At 44.2% G+C, this 25,786-nt stretch overlaps 1 protein-coding gene across 2 annotated transcripts in view; it reads right to left on the minus strand.

Moving 5' to 3' along the window:
• The window catches only part of milt (trafficking kinesin-binding protein milt), a 142,975-nt gene that overhangs the window by 98,944 nt on the left and 18,245 nt on the right, over nucleotides 1–25,786 (minus strand). Inside the window, exon 2 of one of the 2 annotated variants that reach the window (XM_075695024.1) lies at nucleotides 14,930–14,967. The exons of the other annotated variant lie outside the window; for it this stretch is intronic. Coding sequence (XP_075551139.1) covers nucleotides 14,930–14,967 — 38 coding nt within the window. The remainder of the gene's footprint in view (nucleotides 1–14,929; nucleotides 14,968–25,786) is intronic. 2 annotated transcript variants of the gene reach the window in all.

Consider the following 25,786-nt stretch of genomic DNA (forward strand, 5'->3'; position numbering starts at 1 on the left):
TTTCACCTTTCTACCTTTTCTTGTAAGTGCCTTCCTTTACCCTGCCCTTTCTTATCCATTTTCTCTCATTCCAACTGCTGGCTGCCATGCAGTTGTGAACGTATCTCTCCCACTTTCTATTCCCTTTCTCCAACAGCTAAAAAAAAAAGGTAGCAAAGGACGGAAATATTGGAATCACAGAAGTTCCTACTTCCATTCCGAAACTTCTGCACTACCAACAGAGTCACAAAAACTCCAAAAACTACCGTGTAGATGGGACACAACATATCCAGGAACACCTGCTCAGACGCTCTGGCCTCTCAAGTGTCAACTTCCACATGTGGATTCAAGATGACTCTCATGACACAGCATTATTGAACTTCCTGCATAATGTGGAGTTGCATCCCTTTATGTTCTTTTTTTATTTCCGTGCCTTACGGCAGCCCACCTCGAATTCAACAAAAAAAAGAAAAAAGGATGGTGCAATCGGTGTGTTCTGTGCCACGAATGCAGATAACGCTTGGCGAGTGGCAAGGAGTGGGCGCAGAATGAGAAATGAAACACCTCAAGAGCGACATGGCAGTGCCATAGGGGCTTGCCTGAGATATTTTGGGTGTGATGCCAAAAGGATGAACAAGCATGAAATTTCATGAACAGCAACAGCGAAAAAAAAAAAAGACAGACATGCATAGTAGATGTAGCAACATATCCTAGCTGGAAATAGGCCACAACTTTGCTGTTAGCAGGTAAAAACAAGATTACATAAAAAAAATGGGGCAGAGCAAACAAGCATGGATGTAGTCTTGCTGAGCTTATTATTACTGGCACCTTAACTTGTCCATTTTACCTGAATGACCTTCACAAAACTACTGTTCACACAGTAATATTTTATCCCTCCAGACACTTGATAAAGAACTAGCCGACTTTAAAAAAGTTGAGACTAAAAATCAATGTACAAGAAGCTAAACCGTAGTCTGGCCTTAGCTTTATATATAGACCTGCCATTCTGTAACACTATGCATGGCTGCACTTCAGCAATACAAAACTTACTGAATACTTCAAAACAGTGGAGTGAAATTTTAAACAAAGTAGAAAAAGGTGCATCTAACAGCTGCAATTACCTCATGTCTATGATGGAGACACACAGAGCTGCCTTTCAGCAGGCACAGAAAAGCAGTGCCTCCTCACTGGTGCTAGTAAAGTAAATGAGATCCGAACAGGTAGCCAAAGCAAAAAAAAAAAAAACAAGTAAAACATCAATGGACTTTTAGCACCACTGCTCTCAGCATGCTGGGTAATGCCTGCGAGTACTGTAACGGTAATAAAGCAGGTGGCCAGCTATTCATCACACACTGCCCCAAGTGAAAGGACCTTTCTCTCGTGCCACATAAAACTTATTCCCCTGTTTCAACCATTTCAACTGCTGCAGATAAAACTACCTTGTGCTGACAATAAAGACTCAATCAAACCCAATGCAAAAGCATTCAGCAATCTCTCTCGATTATGTGACCCTTCTATAATAACAAGAGAAGCAACTTTTACCATGAGAGAAAAAAGCTTGGCAAGCCTGGATGGTTGCAAAATTGAAAGGTGGGTGGCGACACTGTCCTAAAGTTTCCACACCAGCTTGCCGTGATATCATGGATTTTGAGGGTGCCTGCTCTGGTGTTTTTTTTATCGTTGAGAATGAACCGTACTGTATTAAGCCAAACACCGAATTTAGTAAGTTTTAAGAACTTTTACCAAGCCACGACCATTGTGAACCAAATACAAAACAAAAATTGCACTTAGAAATTAGTGACGTCACCCTGATGTGCCAACCCTGGAGTTTGAGCATGAAATTCATGAATGAAACTTTGTCAGTGTCTCATCTAATAATCAGCCTACTACAGTGCAATTAATGAAAAAAAAAAGTTTTGAAAGAATCAGTACAAACTTACTTATTGCTTCTGTTTAATGTGCCTTTAAATACGCAACTGTCTGCTTTTATTCTGGCACAAGATGTTAACAGTGCTTTTGCATTTCCTTTCTGTTCGCAAAGTAAAGTGACAATGAGAGAGAGAGAGAGAGAGAGAGAACATTTATTCGGACCATCGAGGTCGTTGCTTTTGAGGACGAATTGGTGGTGTCCTCATTACAGGACTCCACTGGCCATGGCTGCTCGACGTACTTGCTGGACGAGAGTTTCTTGTCTCGTCAGGGTATCGCCAGTCAGCTGTACCCCCCACCACTCAAATGACGTGCTAGGCGTCTAAGTGTTAAGGTTCGCCCCTGCACCCCCTCAAGATGTGAAAGAGTGTAGGGGGTGTGTCGCCGCACCAGGGGCAGATGCCGCGATATGTATGTGGGAACATTTTGCTGTATCTGTGTAGGTTTGAGAATATGTTGGTCTGAATAAGCCTGAGAGCTACTGCCTCTTCAGTGTTGAGCTTTCTGTGAGGGGGAGGACAAATCCAGCGGTTGAGTCACTGGATCTCCAGTCGGTCGCACTAACTGGACGGCAGGGGCGCGAAGGTAAAGGGTCAGCAGTGCGGCAAGCAGCGCTTCATGGTGAGCAATGGCTCCCTGGTCCAGCAACACACTGTAGCAACTGGGCTTTCCTCAACTCTCAACACCAAATCTCAAGTGCAGCTACTTCCCAAATTGGCACAAGCAGAGGCACCTGTTGCAATAGCTTTAGTTCAAAGACCAAGCCTTGCTGACCCACTCAAACTGCCCTTAGCTAAACACAGTAACAAGTTACCTCTAACCTGCATCTGTTTCATTGCCAGCCTTTGAAATTCTAAAAGATAGGGTCATGCGATTATTTCAAATTTCAATATAGTCTTTGCTATTCGATTTACGTTCGAGCTGAGCACTGACTATTCTATTCGTTCTGCTTGAATATACCATAATGGATAAGGAGAGGTATTGCATTCTACTGGGAGAAACACCAATGCAAATAGACACTCTTCCGAATAATTCTGCTGCAGGAGAACCAGGGTTGTTACGCAGACAAACCAATTCCTGAGCAAGCGCATACATGAGATCACTTATGCATCGTATTTTCGCCAGCCATTAAATAAGCATACTTCACCTTAGGGTGCCTACATATTTTTCTCGGTTAACATGCAGAAATTTATATTTTGACCAATCTGAGAATGTTTCGATTGTTAAAAACTATGTGAAGCGCTGTATTAATGCCCTTAACTTCAACAAGCACTACACCAAACTATGCGCATCTGGTGATGAACTGTTACTTTGTTTCATCAATGTCATTGTTATGGTATACCAGATACAACCACTTTTGTTTTTGACTTGTATGCTTCTCAGCTGATCTGACATCCTGTTCTATTCATTAAATGTATCAAATAATGTAAATTAGCCTTTGATTCCCAAATAGACTCCACAGAAGCTTTATATCTTACTTTGTTTAGAAATTGAAAATGTTTAGTATTCAATTCAATATTCTAAGGTTGTATTTCTGTAATGTGATTCATGTTTGATTTGATTTGAATATCTCGCTATTCCGACAGCCCTACTAAAACAAGCGCATTAAAGGCATGTCTTGCAGGATTTGTAATGCACATGTGGCTACAATTGCAACAAATATTAGCTGCAGAAAAAAAATTATTGTGGCCCCTGCAGAGGCCTTTTGAAAAATGGGACATGCACCATGATTATTGTGCACACGTACACAGCACAGACAGCTTGAAGCTTTTATGTTACACAAGGCGCCTGCAGGCTGTTAATCTTGTTTTTTCCAGAGCTCCTATGGCACGTAACGTCTAGTGGCAAACGGTGCAGACTGAGAAAGGTGAGCACAGCCCAGACACATAATGCACTCACAAGCCAAGCACAGAAGTAGCACTGCTGGTCTTTAGCTAGGGAAAGAAAAACAGACAAGACATTCGAAAACAGCCTGCAGCATTTGCTCCACCTGCACCATTACAGAAACGTATAAGCCCACTTCCAGAGACTGTCTTTCCTCTAATGATGTGTTAAAAGGAAAGTGACAGTCGCATTGCAGGCAGCTTACGTGTATGGATGAGGACACATGCATGTACTTTCCAAGGAAAACCTTCTAGCAGTCACCCAGGAAGCTTTAGCCAGACTCTCCTCGCATTGTACAAAGTTGTGACACAAGGGGAGGGGGGGGTGCTGCCACTTGTCCTTGCTTGCCGTTCTTTCCTTTTTATCTGTCACCTTCCTTTTCTGTGGAGGTAGCAATTCCTTCATTTATTTTTTTCTTTTATTTCCTGGCTGCTTTATCTGTGCCCACTAGGTAATCAATCAATCAGTCAATCAAATATGTTTATTAAGGTGCCCAGGAACAACCTCGAGAGTCTTGGTGCTGGCGCAATATAACAACAACAACAACAACAACAACAACAACTATTATTATTATTATTATTATTATTATTTATTATTATTATTATTATTATTATTATTTATTTATTTACTTACAGTGCCCAGGAACAACTATAGGGTCTGAGTGCTGGCACACACATACATCAAAAAAGAGGGAAAGAAAATAGAAAGGCTGTTGAATAGCAGTAAAAAAAAAAGGGAAGAAATTGCAGTTTCGTCCAAAAGGCGAAGCATTGATTGTGACAGCAAATTAGTGACAGCAAGTTAGTGGACAGCTACATGAAGTAAGAATAGTAGCTTTATCGGCTGTATAAACTTGTGAACATAGGCATACTAGCTAAATTAAAAAGCAAGGTGTCACGCGCGCACAAGCAAACATGAACACACCCCACTCGATGACCGCGGAAACTCTCTTTCAAAATGCTGGAGTGAGGAAGCGCGGAAGCAGCAGTGAGCAAATTGAGCTTCATGCTGCATCTCGCATCAACAGTAACTAAACTATGAAAACATAGCGCATGGCGGACTCTGTCGCCATCGCAGTGATGGCGTGATACACCGGCCCGGGCGGGCCGCCTGGAGTAGAATGCCCCCCTTCCCCCTTCCGGAACCTTGTGCGGGACAGAAGACGGCGCCCTTCCTCCCCTCTTTCCATGCTAGCGTGCTCGAGATTGAGCTGCAATCACCAGTTCACCCTCGCATGCTTTCACTCTAACATACAGCATATGGCACGCGGCGACAATTTTATCGCCCTTGCACTTTATACGGAACCTCACAGCGATGGCATAAATGTGCCTGCAGTGTCGATATATTTGCTATCACAATAAAACAATTTTGAAACGAGTGTACATACAAGGCACAAGGTGAATACAAAAGAAAAAGGAGTATAAGGGCAGTTGAACAATGTGTGAAACTACATACACTTTAGAGATGAACAAAGGGAGCATAGAAATAGTCAATGAAACTAAAGTATTAGGTACATACTTCTCTAGTACGCTACGCTGCGATCGACATGTAGGTTCTAGTACAAAAGCTTAGGCGTATCACAGGAATGCTAAACACGAACAGACATAGTCTACCAACATCCATAAAAATATTAATTTACCACTCACTATTTGCATCACACATTAATTATACGCACCTTGTGTGGGGCACAATAACTGTATCTAACTTCAGGAAAATACACTTACTACAGAAAAAGTATATACGTATCATAGCAAACGTGCCATATCACAATCGCAGTAAGCACCTCTTTAAGCACTACAACATACCCACAATCTACTCCCTATACAATCACTCTCTCCTTCATATATGCACTCAAACTCGAACTCTGAAAACAGCGTATTTAATGAAATTGCTTGTCTGAGAAAAAATACAGCTACCTATATTACCCGTCATGGAGAATATTGGTCTTGCATACCCCCTTCAAGAGCCAACTATGGCTTGCAAATGACGAAAAATAAATTACCCAGACTGCTTAATTCATTTCATGACGCCGGCATTGACATCATTAACTTAACACGGTGAAAACTGTTGTCACTTATCTAAACTTTCTCCTAATTAATGAATCGAGCATAATTTCTTTTTCATCTGTATTCACATATGCATGCTGTTAAATGTTTGTAGTGACATAATTTTTCTTCATCCTATTCTTTCTCCTCATCATTCCAATATTAATCGAACAGCATTTCTTTTCACCTTCAATTATGCATCGTCAAGTGTATGCAATTTTCACTTTTATTTACGTATTGCCAAGAGTATGTAATGTGGTGGTGTGTACTATCTGCATTGCTTTTACTTGCACTTGCCATTATCCAGTTCCTTGTTCCTCTATTGAAAATTCTCTTGAATTGATTAATTACTGTACTTAACATTTATATGTAATGTTTCTGCATATGGTTGATTGTGCGACTCAGTGCCACCGTGTAACACTAAGGGCACCTCAAGCTGCCTCCCTGCAGATTTTATCTTAGCCCCCAGGATTGTATATTTAGCAATGGAAACAAATAAATAAAGAAAGAAACTATGACACAACAATGCAAAGCTAGGAAAAGAACAATGACAACAAGTAATGAAAAATATATAGATTAAGAGAATGAGCGTTATAAAGACTCTGTATTCTTTGGATGGTCATGAGCTATGAGAGACGGGAACATGGAAAGGTCTTGTGTGATCTTGTGTGGAATATGAAACATGATACAACTAAGGAGTTCAGGGTAGATGGTAATATTGTGAAGGACTCAGAAAAGAAATAGAAGATTAGCGAAATTGTGTCAGAAGCGAATTAAGGGCAATGACGATAATCCAACAATGCTAGTATAAGGCCCAGGTTACGTGTTAGCAAAGCGGTGATGATATATGTTTAGAAACTTTTTCTGGTCCCAATCTATAATGTCCCTGTTGGATCTAGAAAAGCCCCCCATTTCAGACTATCAACCTATCAACTTGACGACGGAGTCTTGTGTACAATTTGTGAAACGGCGTAGGAGACTTAAATTCCCTCGATAGTCAGGGAACAGAGCCCACAGAGCACATACCCTGCATTGCAATGCGTTTAGTATGAGCAAAAAAAGTGTATGGTTGTATCAAAAAGTACACCAAGATCATTGATCTCACAGACCCTACACAGTGATACAGAAACTACAGAATAAGAAAAAGAAATGATGGCTGTTTTGTGAATGAAAGTCATAACACCAACATTAGCAACATCCAAGCTGGGGTTATTTTTGCATTATTTAGAAAAACAAAACAGGTCAGATTGCAGGATATGACGGTCATCAACTTCCTTTTAAAGGGGCACTAAAGGCAAATACTAAGTCGGCATGTACTGTTCAAATACCATTCCAGAAACATCGCAATGCTTGTTTCGTGCCAAGAAAAAGACTTAGTTTATGAGAAAATTGCATCTGAAGGGTCCGAATACCTTTTTCGAAATTAAAATCTCCCGCTACCCAACCAGGGGAGTGGTAATGTTTCATATGCCATCACCACCCTTTGCTGCTGTCGGTGAGTAAAACAGCACCCGACAGACTGCGGTACCGAGCCAAGAAAGAGCAGTGGATTCGCCACTGCAGCTGCTTTTTGGTCAAGTGGCGTGGACCGTTGGCGCATCCGACGACATCACATGGAAGTTGAATTCTCTGCTACTTGCAATTTGTGCGAGTTTCGCGAGCCAGCAAAAGCAGCGCAGCACTATGCGATCAGGAAAGTAGTGAAATGCGAAAGCGTGGGTGGCACAGAGTCGAGCAAAAATGAAACCTTTCAACAGCCTGCATCATCAACGGTAATTTCAATGAGTTCATTTTTCTAAATAAGAAATAGAACTGGACAAGTAGCATTTTATTTCATCTTATAATACTATACAAGGATGTTTTTTGCAACAAGTACTTGAGTACTAGCAACAGAATTTAACTGAGGAGTGCCTTCGTCATCGGGCAAGTGCATGAATGTCCTGGGAGAGTCTCTAATCATGTCCTGCATTTACCTCAATTTCTCAATTAGTAAGAATCTGTTCGTGATAATATTGACGCCTTAGAGATTCTCGAGCACTAATCTATCACTTTAGCTTGACTTGGTATTCGCCTTTAGTGTCCCTTTAAGCATCTTGATGTCATCGGCATATAGAAGGAAAGAAAAATTCTGAATAGCTGAAGAAGGATCATTAACAAAAATTTTAAAAAGGAGTCACCTTAGTACTGACCATTGAGGGATGTAGCTAGTTGCCATGTACAATAATGAAAACATTTGGCCATTGGCATTAACATGATTTATCAAGAAGATAACTGTGCAAGAAAATGACCACTGATGAGTAAACACCAAGGTGTGTAAGCTACTCCAGCAGCAGTGAGTGGCTAAGTGCACCAAGAGCTTTGCTGAGATCACAGTAAATGGTGTCAATTTTCCCCCTGCAAAGTACTGGCACGGAGATCTGCACCATAAAACTTGCGAGACTTGTAATAATTAAGCAGCCGGTGAAAATCCACACCGATTCGGAATTAACGAGTTCTTCACAGTAGAAGACAATATGTTGAGAAGAGAAAGCTCAAAAATCTTAGATGTGGCACAGAGAGGAGGAATCTGGCAACAATTCGAGACATCAGTTTCACAGCCAAACTTAAATATGGGAAAAATACAAGCCATTTTCCACGTCTGAGGAATATTGGAAGTAATCAAAGAGTTATTAAATATAGATGTCATTATTGGGGCAAACATACTGCCATAAGCTTTTGGAATTGCACACAGGATGCCATATGGGCTGCAAGATAGGAAAGGTTTCAAATGCTTACACCATTTGCGATGAACTTTTCATCCAACAACACAACATCAGATGTAAGAAGCATCATGTATGTGCAGCTGACTGACACCAGCACTGAAATCTGAAGCGTTCTTATAAAGATGAGAAATGGGCAGCAAAGCATTCGACAACTATTTGGACTTGTAGTACGCTAGAGTCGAGCAAGGCGAAAATACTCCCAACGTTTACTACAGCACTGGCAGATGTACTTACCGAAGTCCACCAGCTGGTCAGAGGTACTATTTTCCAAGAGCGCAATACAGTAAAACCTTGTCCATATATTTTGGAAGCAGGAGAAAAAGCATACTAACTGGGAAAACATATGATCCAATCTTATTAAAAAATATGGCAATCTATGCAACATAATGCACTGCAAACATTTTTGCAGCAGGAGACAGTGGGGTCATGAGACATGTGCACTTAGCCAGTGGGGCCCATGTGGCCGAGACGCACATTGTCGTTTTTGCTGCTTCCACAACCTGACATTTGCACTCCTCATATCCAACCTGGGCCAGCCGCTTCTTTGAGCGGGGCATTTCGATTAAAAGTTTTGACGTGCCCACTCGGGGAGAATCGTTGCAGCACGAGGCACCGGCACGACATGCTACTGCATAGCCGTACTATTTTAAGATTGTGATGGGAAACCAAAACAAAAACAAGCTAGCGAAGGGTGCTGGAACATGATGCTGCAAGAGCAAGACATGATGGTCCCTTCATGCCACCTGTAGCAGAGAAAGCCGGACCGCCTGATTTATTGCCTATTAAAAGTATGCGCTTCCAACGGCACTGCACCACACGTGCTGTGGAACAGATAGATGAAGATGCCTATCGCAACAGGGTTGGTGGCGATAGCTGTGAAAGGAATGCATGACGACCCACGAGGAGATCTTCTGGTGCCGGGAGAGAAAAGCGAGTGCATTCCAGCATTTCCATTAGACATGGGCGGGCAAGTGCTGCAGGGAAGCTGCCGTGGAGGGCACCTACTGCTCTAGATTGTGCGTGTCTCGCGCATTTTCTTTTTCACGTTGGCTCTAGTAGCAGGAAAACGTATCATACGATCACAGTTTGGCAATGTACAGAACAAAAGATAGCGCTGTCCAGGAACAGGTAAAAAATAACTGCAAGTGCATAAGGTAAATTTTAATGTTTACGATCACGAATGTTGGTGCCATGAAAAAGTAGAAGACTGGATCCTATCAATGAGCTTCTATTGTATATGAGTTGTAATCTCGCTTATAGAGGTTTCTGAAGAGAACCAGAAAAAAGTGTGGATTTCTTTTCACTCATTAGGCAGGGTACTTCTAGATTTTCAGTGCTTACGCTTTAGGGCAGTTATAAGTATGAGAACCAGTGGGTAGAACAGTTAGGCCTGTACTGGGAAATGTATTTGTGCGTACTGCTCAAATCAAACTCCACAAACTGATCTACCAGGTCATCAACATTGGTTTTGTCTGCAACTAGCAACCATTCAATGGTGGGCAAAAAGGTCATATAAACAAACAATCACCACACTTAAAAGCAAAGTGAGGGGATCAGTTTATGCCGCTGGAGGAGCTCTGCCTTAGGGCTGAAGTTATCTTTAGTGACCGATGAAACTTGCTGGGACACACAAGGGAAATGTCTGAACGAGAGACATGTATGACTTGAGCATTCGACAGGCAAAGGTCTAAGACATTACCACAGCAACTGGCAATTAAGTTATGCTGCTAAAGAGAATAGATGGCCAGAAACTCCAACAACAAGCTGCACCTGTTCTTGCTCTAAATGTAATGATTGTAACTAGAATATTTAAGCGTGTTCCGATCGATTCCAGGTGTTTTAAAATCCCCAAGAACAATTTCTCTGTGCTTGCTATATAAAGATATTATGCTTTCAATAGAAGAGTTGACCTAATTGAACAAAAAAGAAATATTTGGTGGTACATAAAAAGATCCAATTGCCAATTTTCCACACCCCACTAGGCTAATTTCTAGCCAAATCAACTCCTGCATAGTTTCACTGTTTTTTGCGTCAACTCATCTCTGCGAAATGTCAACCGCATTCAGAACACCACCACCCCTTTTGCTTAGACTCACTGAAGCCCCAGGTCACTGTGGAAGATGCAGTATTGCAGTGGAAAAAAAGTCTGAAGCGGGAATTTCACTGCAGAGTCAAGTTTTGAAAATCACAATAGGAAAACAAAGCACTGGAGAAAAATTCGCACACTGTGGTGCAAAGACCACGAGTGTTTCAGCAAAAAAATATTTCCTCTACACACCACTTTAAACTTTGGCTGTTATCTCAGAAGCATGAAGCATGCCATCATGTATCTTCCCACGAAACGGCTTAACAGGTAGCCCACTGGCCACATAGACAGGTCTTTAATGCGCTTAAGGGCTTCATTATCAACAGCTATATGAAAAGGAGAATATGATTCATATATCATTCTAAGTTGCCAGGAGGAAAGGGGAGAGATATTTATGGACTATTTAAGTGCTTTGTGAGGTCTGCAGAAGTTGTTTCTAGGCACAACTTAGAAAAGAAAATGGCCTTAGGTCATTGCCACCGTTGAGCTACAGATAAAGTTAGTCATTGAGGCTCTCTCAATTCACGAGGTTATTGCTTTCCTTTTTTTTCAGTATTTGAGGGCTTCTCTAGTAAAGGAAGCAAAAGCAGAAGGGGGGATGACACCACGTTCTTCAGCTGCGCACTAATGTACCTTAGTGGAGTTGAGGCAGAAGTAGAAGTAGAAAACTTTCCAGAGCCAACCAGTGTCTTTCCTGGCATAGCAGCTCCATGTTGCGACATCTTGTCACACAGGCAATGAATCTCTGCTCGAAGGGAGGCAGCGACTTTTGCCTCCTGCTCCACGCCATGTGAATGGTCCTTGTGAAGGCAATTGTTCTCCTCTTACAGTTGGGAGCATTGGTGGTTTAAGAACGAGATTCCCTCTAGCATGCTAAGAAGGAGGCAGCACAGAACATGTTGCCACCATGGTCACCAGGTGGGGCACAAGAGAAGAAGGAACTGGTTTGGGAGAAGGAAAGCTGGGGGGGGGGAGCACACCAGTGGGTTGTGGTCGCTAGGCTTAGCACCTTGCTAGTTCAAATTGCACAAATTGCAGCAGAACGAGCATGATCCAGACTTCCAAAAGCTGCAGTTCTTCGTCTGGTCAGGTCACACACTTGCCATGTACATGCTTTTCAGAACTTTCAGAATTAAATAAATTGCTGCTTAACGAAGAAAGGGCACAAGCAGAGCAAGCATGGTAATAGCAGCCTATGAACGTGCAATGCTACAATGCTGAAAAGCTTAACAGCATTAAGAGACTGTACCCACAAGGGATTTAGCAGCAGAAAAAAAAAATTGACTTACTACTACCACTACTACTACTACTGCTAGAACAAGACAAGCGCTTAAAAGAGAAACTGGACAATCAGTTTGTTTATCCAGTTTGTTCGTTAGTGCCTGCATTGTGGTGTGTTGTTTCCTAAAATCATGCTATAATAATCTTCAGAAACCTACGCCTTGCTAAGCTAAAGTACACCCAGGATTCCAACATTCAGAAGCTGCAACACCAAGGTCATTATGCAGCATTCCTATCAAGCAGTTGCACTGCGCAAACTAATCTTGAACAATCACTTTAACAAGTGCATCTTCATCAAGACAGCCAATTTTAAAACGCCTACAGGACAAAAAGTTCCTCAGACACACTTTAAGACCGCTTATGTGTGGGACTGCTAAAGCATTGTAGTCGCTTTAGTCAAATGTTTTCGCTTAGCTATTCATCTGCATGTGATCGTACACAATGTAAACTTGCACAGCGTTCCCTTTGGGACATGAAGCGTTAGTACGCCTCAATTTATGGATTCAAGATTTGGCATCGAGAGTGTTGTTTCCTGTCACGTATGTGGCTCCTACCCACTATGGGAGATTGGCCAAGAAATGGATAGAAGGAGTGCAGCAGTGTCATTTCGTATTGAAGAAATGAAAGCATGTGATAGAAGACTATGACGACAGTGACCTGCACATCATCAAAAGAGTTGCGCGAGCTTTTGCATACAGTTAAGACGCGATGCCAGGTTATGTATGACACTGAAAAATTTCACGTCAATCCAAGCATTTCTTGATGTGTTTTTACTTTCTGCGCTGTTGGCCATTTTTGGTACCATGTTTTGGTCACGGCACCGCCAGATTTTCATGAAATCGGGCATAGAATACTTTCGCATTAAAAGTTTAGCAGATATCTCCAAATATCCTTGTTCAATGCTTACTCTGCAACCAACAATTTCCTCATCTTACCACTTAAGTTCCCTGCTGCTTTCCATGGGACTTCCTTGTTATTCTTTAAAGTTAGATCCCACAGATTGCTGACCTCCTTCCTCATGATTTGCAGTCAGAATGGTATCCCCAATTTGTGCCAGTTCTCAAAACCATGCTGTTTTTTTTTTACCTCTTACCTTGACACCTTTTCTTTTTTAGTTGCTTGTGTCAGTTTCCTCTCAAGTCACGTGGACATAAAAAAAAAACTGCAGTACAATTGTTGTACTCTATAATGAATCAATAAAAGAGATTGATTGATTGATTGATTGATTGATTGGTTGATTGATTGATTGATTGATTGATTGATCGATCGATTGATTTATTTGAATGGTTAAATCTTGCTGCACATGCTGTTTGCTTCTTCTTGGGTTCCTCTGCTAGGCCGCAAGTTTCTGTGCCATAATGTGCATACTGTTCAAACATGTCAATGACACACTTTTTTTTGTGAGCCTGTTCTGAAACGGCAGCTGCTTATTTAAATAATGTAGCCAATGTAGCAAAAACCACACAAAGACCAGAATATGCATTAGTGCGTGCATTAATAGTAGCTGTGCCAGAAGCACTGAGCAGACAAAACAAAATGAAAGAAAGATGCAACGCTGGATTTTTTAAAAGTGACATTTTCTGCAACTTTGTTTCATTCAGCGAAGGGTTCTTTGAATATCTGAAGCTGCCAAAGTATTTGGTCAAGTACATAAAATATCTTGTAAGCATGACTCCATCTTCAAGCTAACGCTCGAGCCATGGCGTGAATACTGTCACTGATGTAGCAAACCTGTGTGGATTGAAGAGATATTCGTACAGCACACTCATTCACAGGATATGCACAATACAATTTATAACCTGGTAACACAGCCCCTCTCATTATTTTCTGTCCACCTAAATGCGAAAAAAAATGGTAGCGTTTCAGCTGACAGTTATGACAGAGGTAAACTGAGGTTGGTCAAAATATTTTGTTGCAAGGAAATGACCTATAAAAATACAACACACTATAAAACAGCACTAAAATTTCATTCTAAGGTTTTATGTCCCAAAACTATGATCTTATCATGAGGCATGCTGTTGTGGGAAGCTCAGGATTAATTTCAACCACCTGGGGTTATCTTTAATGTGCACTCAACGCATGGTACACATGAATTTTTGCATTTTGCGCTCATCGAAATGCAGCCACTGTGGCCAAGATTGGATTCCGCGACTTCGTGCTTAGCAGCGCAACAGCATAGCCACTAAGCCACCACAATGAGTAACAGTGCTAAAATTCATGACTTGCATGCTCAACAGAAACTGAAGTAGTAGCTATCAAGCACCGAACACTCGAAACCATACCAACACATCACAAATGAAATATGCTTTCGTAATGCCTACATTGGTTTTCGTTTATGTTCCGATTTCAGATATGACAGGCACATAACGCAGGTATGGCTATGTGAACATGAGTCTGATGTGTCACCCAGTATGACAATTATTATTATTATCATTATTATTATTATTATTATTATTAAAGTTTCTGAGAAAGGCTCACAAGTGTCTCCTGATCGGGTCACAATGCCTACTTTCCTGGAAAAAGAAGAGAAAGAAAAATGCACAGAAAAGAAAGACAAACCGAAAAGAGAAGGAACCAGAAGAGAATAAAAGATCTGTCGAGTGGCACGTCATTAGAGATGAGCAAGGCATGGAATCAATAAAAAAAAATTAACGCCCGCATTTGCCATCACCAACCAAGCGTGTAATTAAATCAGCGGTGTTATACGCATTAGAAATCTGGAAAGCAGCATCAGTTGTTTACTGAAAAAGGCATGAGGAGAAAAGAGCGCAATCCCAGCCACCAGCCGAGCTGGCCCCTCTCACCTGAGTGTGCTCCCCTGAGCGTTTCCCTGCACCCTTAAAGCACAAAGCGGCAGCAGTTGCAGCGTTGAACCTGGTGGCCTAGAGGAGAACTACAGACACCCCCCCAAAGTTCGAGAGGAGACGACCCTTCGCTCTTCTTCTTTGTCTTTGGGGACTCACCGGGTAGTGCCAAGCCCCCCCACTGAACTCGAACACTCCTGCAATAGAGAAGGAGAAAGAAAGTTATCCATCAGATGAACGATAGCATTCAGCTGAAAGCTAAATACTTTATGGCTTACAACATTCCTGTAATTTGTGGTAATATACAGTACGGTCCACTCTCAAAGGGAGCACCTACTTAAAATTTCAGCATCAGTTACACCTAAGGTATATGGATGAGGCTTGTATATTTTTTTATGAATGTAATTCTGCCTAATGCATCATGTCAGTCAATTTTCGTGACATAGTCAAAGAACTATCAAAGCTATAATGCAGTTATTACCAGTTAGGTGTTCCTTATAAGAGCGGAACATACTGTACACAGGACACACATGCCAGCGCAGGAATGAGCATGATGAACAACATAAGAATTTGCTAAAAGACATGCCAACATCAAATTCGTGCTGTAACTGTTGCAAGTGTGCTTGTTTCCAAGGGGGGGGTGAGGCATCAGTGTGGGTGGAATTAACAGAGGAGGGTTAAATCATATTACTTCTTAGTAAAAGGCGGAACGAAAGTGGGACGGCACTGGTGGGAGCCACACCCAAACCACCCTCACGATGAATGCAATGCTCTGTCAGTTGAGCTACAGCGAGAGCTGTCCACTCATCTATTTTCTTGACTATTTGGGTACTCACCTACACACCTAAAGCCAGGCCCAAGAAGCACTAACCAGCACCACAGGTGGCTATAACAGCCGATGTGGGGGATTTGTTATATTACAGTTGTCAAATATGTTTATTCATTCCAGTGGTTTGTGTCGTTTCTGCACCTACCCCCTTGCCAAGGGCAAACTGAAAGATTATACACACCCCATTAAAGATAGCACAAATCATGAAGCACTGGAGTGCCGCCAGTGATGAGCCTTTGCTCTTTATGAGACATGCAACCTGCAACAGTGCCTGATAAAAGGGGCTTCAACAGGCTGCAGTGCCCCCCGTAAAAAAGCACAGAAATGATAAACACGCAATGATGTGCCAGAGGAGCATGGATGTAGTAAAGGTTGTCCAACAGCCACGCCATGCTAGATAGGAGCTGACTATGGCAAATGTTCTGACATTCTACAAGTCTACGAAATTTAAACAATAGCCAGTACAAGCGCATGGAGTAACTTATTCCACCCAGTCTTGTTCAGTCACCCCCAATACTGGAACTGCTTTAGGAAGGATTTGTAAATGCTATGCTAAACTGAACAACTCCACATAGCTGAAGTGTTCACAAATTCTGTTTTAAGTTGTTCTTCTACGCACTATGTGCTTCACAAATAGGCATAACAAACGAGGAAAATATGCTTGCTTTGAAAGCTTTCCCTCGTTTTGAAGTTCACATAAAGAAAAAAGGCAAACAACATAGAAATGGTGGTCACTAGTGGTGCAACAATGTGACAGCACCAGAGGAGTCAAAAGTTTGATAACACAAAGACAATGCACCACCGACACATAAAATACACCACTACTCTGCTGCAATTGATGTGAATACACAGTGTTTATCTTAAGCTTCATTATATTACTCATCTTTCATTGAGTACTACAGGGCTAACTCTGTAATACCTAATGTAATACATAAGCTATGCTGATTTCGATACCTTGAAAATTATTACTTAAAGGGAAGACACTCCTCGAAACAACTTTCTTTAATTACTTGTATTAGAAGTTTTAAAATTCAGTCAAGTATAGTTTTTTATGCATATTTCAAATATGGCACTACTTTTTGTGTAGCTGTTATAGTTTTAGTTATGCGATGCCCAATGGCAAAATCTAGTAATCTTCATGGGCACTTTCTTATGTAAGAAATTTCACAAAAAGCATCGTGCTGTAGCTTGTTTAGCTTTTTTTTCAGATTGCAAAGTGCTGATATCTAGCCAAACAGTGTGTACAATTACTGAAACTACGCAAAAAAAAAAAATTAGAATATCTCGACTAATTTTCTTTCTCAATTCTCTGAAATATAACCATGTACTTTCGCAACTTACTGCTTAGAGATATTGCAATTTCAAGTAAATATTAGTACTGTACATATCTTCAAGAGTATGAGTTGATGTTCGCCTCGATGTCAGTGAGGAAAACTTGAAGATATTATGGATGTCGCGAAGTCACCTTACAGTGGGCAAGCCAGTGACGCTGATTGGAATGGGGTTAACTGTTTATTAACATAAAATAGGCAAGCGATAGAAAGGAAAGTATTTACACGGACATCACTACGAGTAACATGTTAGAATTTTCGGTCTTCTTTCTTAGCCGAATCTCCACCCCAATCCTCTCCAACGGCCCCGCACGCACCTAAAAGCATCCCCAGCAACCCCCTCGCCCCATAGTTCGTCCAATCACACTGCGATGTGCACAGTGTGCACACAACGGGGCTCCAAGGTGACACTATCGGGAGTTCCAATACGTCCAGGCCGTTGCCACAAATCCTCTGCAGTGCAACGAGTCCCCTTTTGTCTCACAACCTCGCAACAGACACACTTCCCCGAAAAAAGCACTTCCACGCTCTGCTCGGGCATCTGGACAGTTTGCGAATGTCTCGGCATAGTGCGGTTCAGCGACGAGGGGTTGACTTCAAGGCCAGGGCACTGCTTCCGCGAACCGACTGGCGGAAGCCCGACACACAGTCACCCCGCTTACGCGCTCTTCGTTGACCGCGGGTCCCCCACCCCCGATGGCTATAAATCGCCGCCGTCTTGGTGTCGAACCACGCGTCTCTTTTGACCGCCCCGCGCGACCCTTGCATGCAGCCATCCGCACAAACAATGCCGAACTCCACTCCTCCCCACCAAGAATGTCACGGGGATACTTGTTGTCAGCGTGACATTTCACACACACACCACCCGCACACACCACATAGCACATTACGAATGGTCCTTGCAATCCACAACGGAAGGGCACAAATCTGCTGTCAGGTCCACCATGCATCCGCGGTAAAAACAACAAAAATAGCTTCGCCGTCGACCTTGAGGTCTGTCGACAGCGGCACCCGGGAACACTAGAATTGGGCACGTGCGTCCTAACCGGCATTCACTCACACACAAGCCTATACACACAAGCACTTAGCCAAGCCACCGTGGCTGCGCACTTCCCGTATTAGTCTTTTACTCCCCCTCCCCGTCATCTAATCGCGACAGCGCATCTGCACATCGGTTTGCCGTGCCTTTTATGTGAACTATCTCTAATTCATACTTCTGTAGCGCAAGTGACCAGCGCATCAGCCTTGGGCTGGTGGATGCGGAGCCGGCCAGAAACGTTAGCGGATTATGGTCGGTGGCCACCTTTATTTTTGCTCCAAATAGCCAGGTGTCCAGCCTCCCCAGCGCCCACACGACCGCAAACGCCTCTCTCTCTATGGCTGACCACTTTGCCTGTGATGCTGTCAGCTTTTTACTCAAGAATGCGACTGGCTTTTGTTCTCCCTCCACAAGCTGCGATAGGCAAGCCCCTACCGCTATCTCGGAGGCATCGGTTGTCAACAGAAACTCATTATCATGATCAGGCGCCACTAACTGCGGCATTGATGCTAATATGTTCTTTACAGCGCAAAATGCATTTTCTGCCTCCTCATTCCACGGGATCACCTTAGGTATCCTACGGCCTGTCAAGTCAGTTAGCGGGCGCACCACTTTAGAATATTCGGGAACATATTCACGGTAATAGTTAAAAAGGCCCAGCACACTCCTAAGATCCCTCTTGGTTTTAGGGGCCTGCAGTTTGAAGATGGCACTCGCCCTCTCTGGATCGGGGGAATGCGTCCCGGATCCGACGACATGACCAAGGTATTTCACCTTTGTCTGTGCGAACTTGCACTTAGCAGGATTCGCCGTCAGACCCACCTGCCTGAGAGTGGCCAACACCTTTCGCAGATGCAGCATGTGGTCTGCCCAGGTTGTAGAAAATACAGCCACGTCGTCAATATATGCCATGGCATATTCTGAATGCTCACGTAAAACATCATTCATAATTCTCTGAAACGTTGCGGCCGAGTTTCTCAGCCCGTACGGCATGACTCTCCAAGCATACAAACCTTTAGGTGTAGCAAAAGCGGTGAGTCGCTGCGACTCCTCCTCTAGAGCGATCTGCCAATACCCCCTAGTCATATCTAGCACAGATATGTAGCTGGCACGCGCTACCTCGTACAACAACTCAGTCATGTTCGACATAGGAAAGCTGTCAGGCTCTGTCACTGCATTTAATTTCCTATAGTCAACATACATCCTTAATGAGCCGTCCTTCTTGGCTACACACACTACTGGATGTACGAAGGAGCTGTCTACCGGATACACAAAGCCCCAGTCTTGCAGTTCAGCAACCTGTCGCTCAATCTCCTTGCGGAATGCCACTGGCACCCTGTACAGGTGTGCTTTCTCCCGTGTTGCATTTGGAAGCAGTGTAATTCTATGTGAACCTATCAAGCATTTACCTGGTCGTTGAGAGAATACCTCCTGAGCTTCTCCTAAAACTCTAAGTAGCTCGTCACACTGTTGCGCCGTTAATGTCTCGTTCACCACTTGGAACTGTACGTTTTCTTCCTTCACTCTAGGACAGGGGGCATGCGTCACTGCACCGAATTCTTCGTCCGATTCAAACACTACGCCTACGTTATAGGATCTCGCCATGTATGGCCGCAGGCGATTCGCATGCACCCACTTCGTTCCCTCTTCAAACTGCACAATATAACTGTTGTCCCGCTTCTTCTCCTTTATTACCGCTGGCCCTTTCCATTTTGGCTGCAGTTTGCCTATCTGACCACCATCCAGCACTAGAACCTTATCACCTATTACAAATTGCTTTTCCCTCGCCCTCAAATTGTACTTCTCCGCGTACCTTCTTTGAATCGGCTCAGAATGTTCATTAACCTTAGCCGATGCTTCCGCCATCTTAGTCCTGAGATCCCTCAAGTACTGCGCTGCTGGCTTGTTCAACCCCATAGGTAGTGTCCACTCTCCAGTCCATGTTTGCCGAAGGATGTCAAGCGGCCCACGCGGTGCTCGGCCAAACATCAATTCCAATGGCGAAATTCCTGTTACATCATGAGGCACTTCTCTATACGCCCATAACACGCACGGAACGTAGCGGTCCCAGTCCCCTTTGTGATCATGGACCACGTGCCGGAGCATTGCCTTAAAGGTGCCATTCCACCTTTCAACAATTCCGTTGCTTTGCGGGTGCTCTGGCGTGGAAAACCGCATCTTCAGCCCTAACCGCTCCATGAGTTCCTGTGTTAACCTTGACACAAAGTTGGTGCCTTGATCACAACAAATCAGTTCAGGCGTCCCGTATCGCGAGAACACTTCTATCAAAGCCTGACACGTCACTTTCGCAGTGAGACTCCTTAAGGGAATCACTTCCGCCCACCTTGTGCATAAGTCCACCACACTCAAGGCATAGCGGTGCCCGCGCCTCGATGCCGGGTCAAGTGGCCCTATGCAGTCAATGTATACAACCTCAAAGGGTCGCTCCGGTCTCGTCAATGGGGTGATGGGCACGTTGTCTTTAAATGACGGTCGTGCAAATGTCTGGCAAGTATGACAAGTTCGACAGTGGCGCTTTACATCCGCAACTATAGTAGGCCAAAAGAATGCGCTCCTAAGCCTTTGCTTCGTCTTTTTCTCAGAGAAGTGGCCGCCACTGGGTCTATCATGCGCAAGCTCTAAAACTTCTTTCCTTTTTGATTCGGGCAACACTAATTGCCTGTGCTGTTGGCCGTTAATTCTCTCGTCATGAAAAAGCATACCATCCTGTACTTTCATTCCATGCGTACCATCAACTGCTTGCTTCCATGCCTCACACAGCGAGTTGTCCTCTTTCTGCTCGACCCTGAAGCTGGCAGCAGGAGATGCATCACCAGAACCCATAGCTTCGTTTCCCGCCAGGCCTACGGACGCAATCATAACATCCTCCCCCGCCTCTTCGTCGTCATCGAGCTCTGGAGCCCCTTCCGGCCAGTCTGCGACTGCATTTTCTGTGGTGATAAACGCTTGCTCGAGAGTGGCTCTATCCTGCGCTTCTTCATCCAGCTCCATTTTCGCACTTTCCAGAAGTTCGTGTGCCTCTGGCGTTAACAATGCGCCTATGCCTTTTGACAACACATCAGTGACTGCACACAGAATCAGCACCTGTTGGTGTCTGCATCCATCCTCTCCAGCTAGGGATAGTGGTAGATAAAGCAGGTCAGCGTCAACAACCTGACCAAATGCGCCCTTTAACTTAATTTTACCTGAACTCTTGCCCTTACAAGCCTCGGGTACCGTCTCTGTCCTCAACACAGTTATCTCTGCACCTGAATCGAGACAAGCCCTGACGGAATTCCCCCCAACTTCCAAATCGACCCAGTTTAACACCTCCGACGCGGCTTGCTGGTTTGCCTTATCACACTGCTCCAACTGCGGCCGAAAACTGTCAGATACAATTATCTCCGCCCTCGCTACAATTTTGCTGCTCTCTTCCTCGGGCTGCACCTTCTCGAAACCGTGTCGCGTGTCTGGACAATTGCTGGCATAGTGTCCAAATTTTTTGCATTGGAAGCATCGGATAGCTCCCGTTCGAGTTTTCTTGCCTGCATTCCCTGTTTGACCACTCGTCTTCCCCACGCGTCTGTCTCCTTCACAGAGTGGCTTATCCGAACGCTCTCGGGTCCAGCCCACGCGTCTGCTTTCCTCATATGTCTCGGCTAGCTCAGCAATTTCGCTAGCAACAAGCCAGTGCTTGACTTCATTCTGCATTACGTATGTCCTAACTTCCTCTGATAATATTTGTTTAAACCTATCGGCGATAACCAAATCTTTTAGATCCGTCAAAGTTGTGACATCCCTACTCTTTAGGTAGTATGAGAACAAAGTTTCTAACCTGGTCGCCACCTGATGCCATGAATCATCCTGTTCTTTCTTTACAGAAAGGAATAAGCGCCGATACTCATTAGGAGTCATTTTAAGTTCCTTTAGAATTTTTTCTTTCAGTTCAGGGTATGGCATTACACTGCCGTCCGACTCACTTGCTACAAATGCTCTCATCTTCTCATTCAGGAACGGCAGCAGTATCACTCCACGAATATCCTCGGGGATTTGCAATGTTTGAAAGAGAGTGTCCACGCTTTTAAACCATGCGGGCACTGTGGGATCCGCCTCTGGCATTGGAGCAAGAACTGCCTTCAATTCTTTCGCATACTCCCCCAGATTGATACCCGACAACTGCCTCTGCCCGCGCTGTGCATCCACCAGCGGCTGTAGCTGCATTTGAGTGAGTTTAATTTTTTCCATCTCTACCATGAGTCTGAGCTTCTCTAGCTCAAACACTTCTTTTGTGAGCAACTGCTCGCGCGGTCCAATGGGTACATTCTCCCTTTCCTCACCAGTCCCAGCGGCAGCCATGTCGCTCTCCGCCATCCTGAGACGTCCTACAAACTTATCTTTTTCTCGAACTATCACTCGAAAAATCGCCCGACAGAGTGGACCAAGAGACAACAGACAAGTGCCCTACCTTGACCACTCCTGTCTCCGCCGCCTGGACTGCCTCTCCGGGGTGTTGGCCCTCCTGGGTGCTCCTGACCGCTCTCTGTCGCAGCGACCGCTGATAGTTGTCCGGTGCGAAACTAATCCGCAAACTTCCAGTTCTTTTTTTTTTTTTTCCAGGCTGCTCACTGCTCTCGAATTCCACGTCGCCACCGTCGCTATGCCGCCCTCGACAACACCTGCGCTCCTGCGGTTCTCCCCGTCAGGCTTGCAGACTCGAACTCCGCGGCGCTGCGTCGCTGTGCCACCTGTGACGTCACCTGCGCTCCCGCGGTTCACCCCGTCAGCCTTGCCGACTCGAACTCCGCGGCGCTGCGTCGCTGTGCCACCTGTGACGTCACCTGCGCTCCTGCGGTTCACCCTGTCAGTCTTCCTGACTCGAACTCCGCTGCGCTGCGTCGCTGTGCCACCTGTGACGTCACCTGCGCTCCTGCGGTTCACCCTGTCAGTCTTCCTGACTCGAACTCCGCTGCGCTGCGTCACTATCCCACCTGTGGCATCTCTGGCATTGCTGTGGTGCACGTCTCCGGGATTTCTGCAGCTCCGCTCAGCAACAATGAGCCTGCTGCTGACTGTTCAGCTTGCAGCCTTACTCGTAGCTTGCGGCGCCGTCCTTCCGACGCTGATGTCTTGTCCTTTCTTGGGGCCTCCAAATGCTCTCCCGCCTGCTTGCTCTCCGCTCACGCAACCAACACGTCACTTGCCCTCAGTAGAAAGACGTCGCGATCCTGTCGGCTGCGCCAGTTGATGTTCGCCTCGATGTCAGTGAGGAAAACTTGAAGATATTATGGATGTCGCGAAGTCACCTTACAGTGGGCAAGCCAGTGACGCTGATTGGAATGGGGTTAACTGTTTATTAACATAAAATAGGCAAGCGATAGAAAGGAAAGTATTTACACGGACATCACTACGAGTAACATGTTAGAATTTTCGGTCTTCTTTCTTAGCCGAATCTCCACCCCAATCCTCTCCAACGGCCCCGCACGCACCTAAAAGCATCCCCAGCAACCCCCTCGCCCCATAGTTCGTCCAATCACACTGCGATGTGCACAGTGTGCACACAACGGGGCTCCAAGGTGACACTATCGGGAGTTCCAATACGTCCAGGCCGTTGCCACAAATCCTCTGCAGTGCAACGAGTCCCCTTTTGTCTCACAACCTCGCAACAGACACACTTCCCCGAAAAAAGCACTTCCACGCTCTGCTCGGGCATCTGGACAGTTTGCGAATGTCTCGGCATAGTGCGGTTCAGCGACGAGGGGTTGACTTCAAGGCCAGGGCACTGCTTCCGCGAACCGACTGGCGGAAGCCCGACACACAGTCACCCCGCTTACGCGCTCTTCGTTGACCGCGGGTCCCCCACCCCCGATGGCTATAAATCGCCGCCGTCTTGGTGTCGAACCACGCGTCTCTTTTGACCGCCCCGCGCGACCCTTGCATGCAGCCATCCGCACAAACAATGCCGAACTCCACTGTATGTATGCCAAATTTCGTTAGTATAAGACACATGTAAGTGTGCAAGTGTAATGCGAAGGCTGTGGAATCGTTCCCCACCTGCGCCAAGTTGTTTCTTCATCCACTTTCATTTCCATTAATTTATCATTTCTTTATTTCATTTATTAAGCACAAGTAATTTCCCCTATGTTGTCCTTGGTGTCAGTGTTTGTTGGCTTCTTACTGGAAGTGCACAAGGTTATTTTCATGTGATTGTGAAAAAATTAGTTGAAGTGTCCTAATTTTTTTTTTAATTCCAGTAATTGTACGTGCTGTTTGAATAGATATAGGCACTTTGCAGTCTACAAAGAGCTAAATAGGCTACAGCATAAAGCATTTTGCGAAAATTTATTCCACAATAAAATGCCCGTAAAACCACTCCATTTTGCCATTGTGTAGGACTTAACTACCACAGCTACACAGAAACTAATGACGTATTTGAAATCTGCTTAAAATGTTCTATAAGTGGGTGGATTATTAAATCTTGGGTAGAAATAGTAAAGAAACCATTTTTCGAGGAGCTTCCCTTAAGCACAAGAACCATAACACTTAACGTATACCAGAATTTTTTATACGTTGTGCAACTTTTTAGCTGTGGATAGTCCAGAACACGAATTACTAATTAATTAATCACTATACCATTTATTTTCATCTCAAAACTAACCATTTATTCTTTTTCGTGCAATTGTACTCTTCATGACCAGAAATGAAGGTGAACAAGTTGTCTTAATTTTCCTTGATGGGCAATTGTGTTTGGGACTTACAGGGTAACAACTAGCAATTGGGCAGTCATTACAAACTTCTTGCCTCTTGTTCCAAGGCTCACAGTAAGTACATGAATTACACCATCTATCACAGACCGGTTCAACCACAACCAACGACAATGAACAACAGACTAAACATACTGACATCATCATCAGCCCATTTTTATATCCACTGCAGGACGAAGGCCTCTTCCTGCATTGTCCAATTACCCCTGTCCTGCGCCAACCAATTCCAACTAGCACCTGCAAATTTCTTAATTTCATCATCCCACCTAGTTTCTGCCATCCTTGACTGTGCTTTCTTTCACTTCACGCCCATTCTGTAACCCTAATGGTTCCACCAGTTATATAACTTACTACATTACATGACCTGCACAGCTCCCTTTATTTCTATTAATGTCAATTAGAATATCGGCAATCCCCGTTTGCTCTCTGATCCACACCTCTCTTCCCGTCTCTCAACGTTAGGCCTAACATTTTTCATTCCATTGTTCTTTCCACGGTCCTTAACTTGTTTTCAAGCATCTTCGTCAGTCTCCAAGTTTCTGCCTCGTATGTTAGCACCGGTTAAATGACATGGATGTGATTTATTGTAGAGTATTCTTTCCTGAAACGAGCCTGTTTCCTTGACTGACTGAAGACCAATGTTACACTTATTCTATTGGAGATTATCTTGGCGAATATTTTATATAATACTGGAAGTAAACTAATGGACCTATTATTTTTCAATTCTTTAATGTCTCCCTTTTTGTGGATTAGTATTGACATGTGTACTTGTTTCTCTTTATCGGGCGACACATTTCACCGCCTAACAAATGTTATCGCACCATGCAGGGCGCGCCTGCATGTATAGGAAGTTTCTGGAATGCTATTGATGCTTCCATCCGCTGTGTGTGAGCGAACCTTGTGTAATCTGATCTCGTGTGTGCCCGACGCGAATAATGTAGAACTTTGTGGAAGGCACACGGGTCTCTGCGATTACTCTGGAACATTCGACGACTGATGTATAAAAGCCGACACGCTTGACCCGCTGATCAGATTTTGACAATCGTCGACTGTGTT

Source organism: Dermacentor variabilis, chromosome 6 (assembly GCF_050947875.1).
Source record: "Dermacentor variabilis isolate Ectoservices chromosome 6, ASM5094787v1, whole genome shotgun sequence".
Lineage (NCBI taxonomy): Eukaryota > Metazoa > Arthropoda > Arachnida > Ixodida > Ixodidae > Dermacentor > Dermacentor variabilis.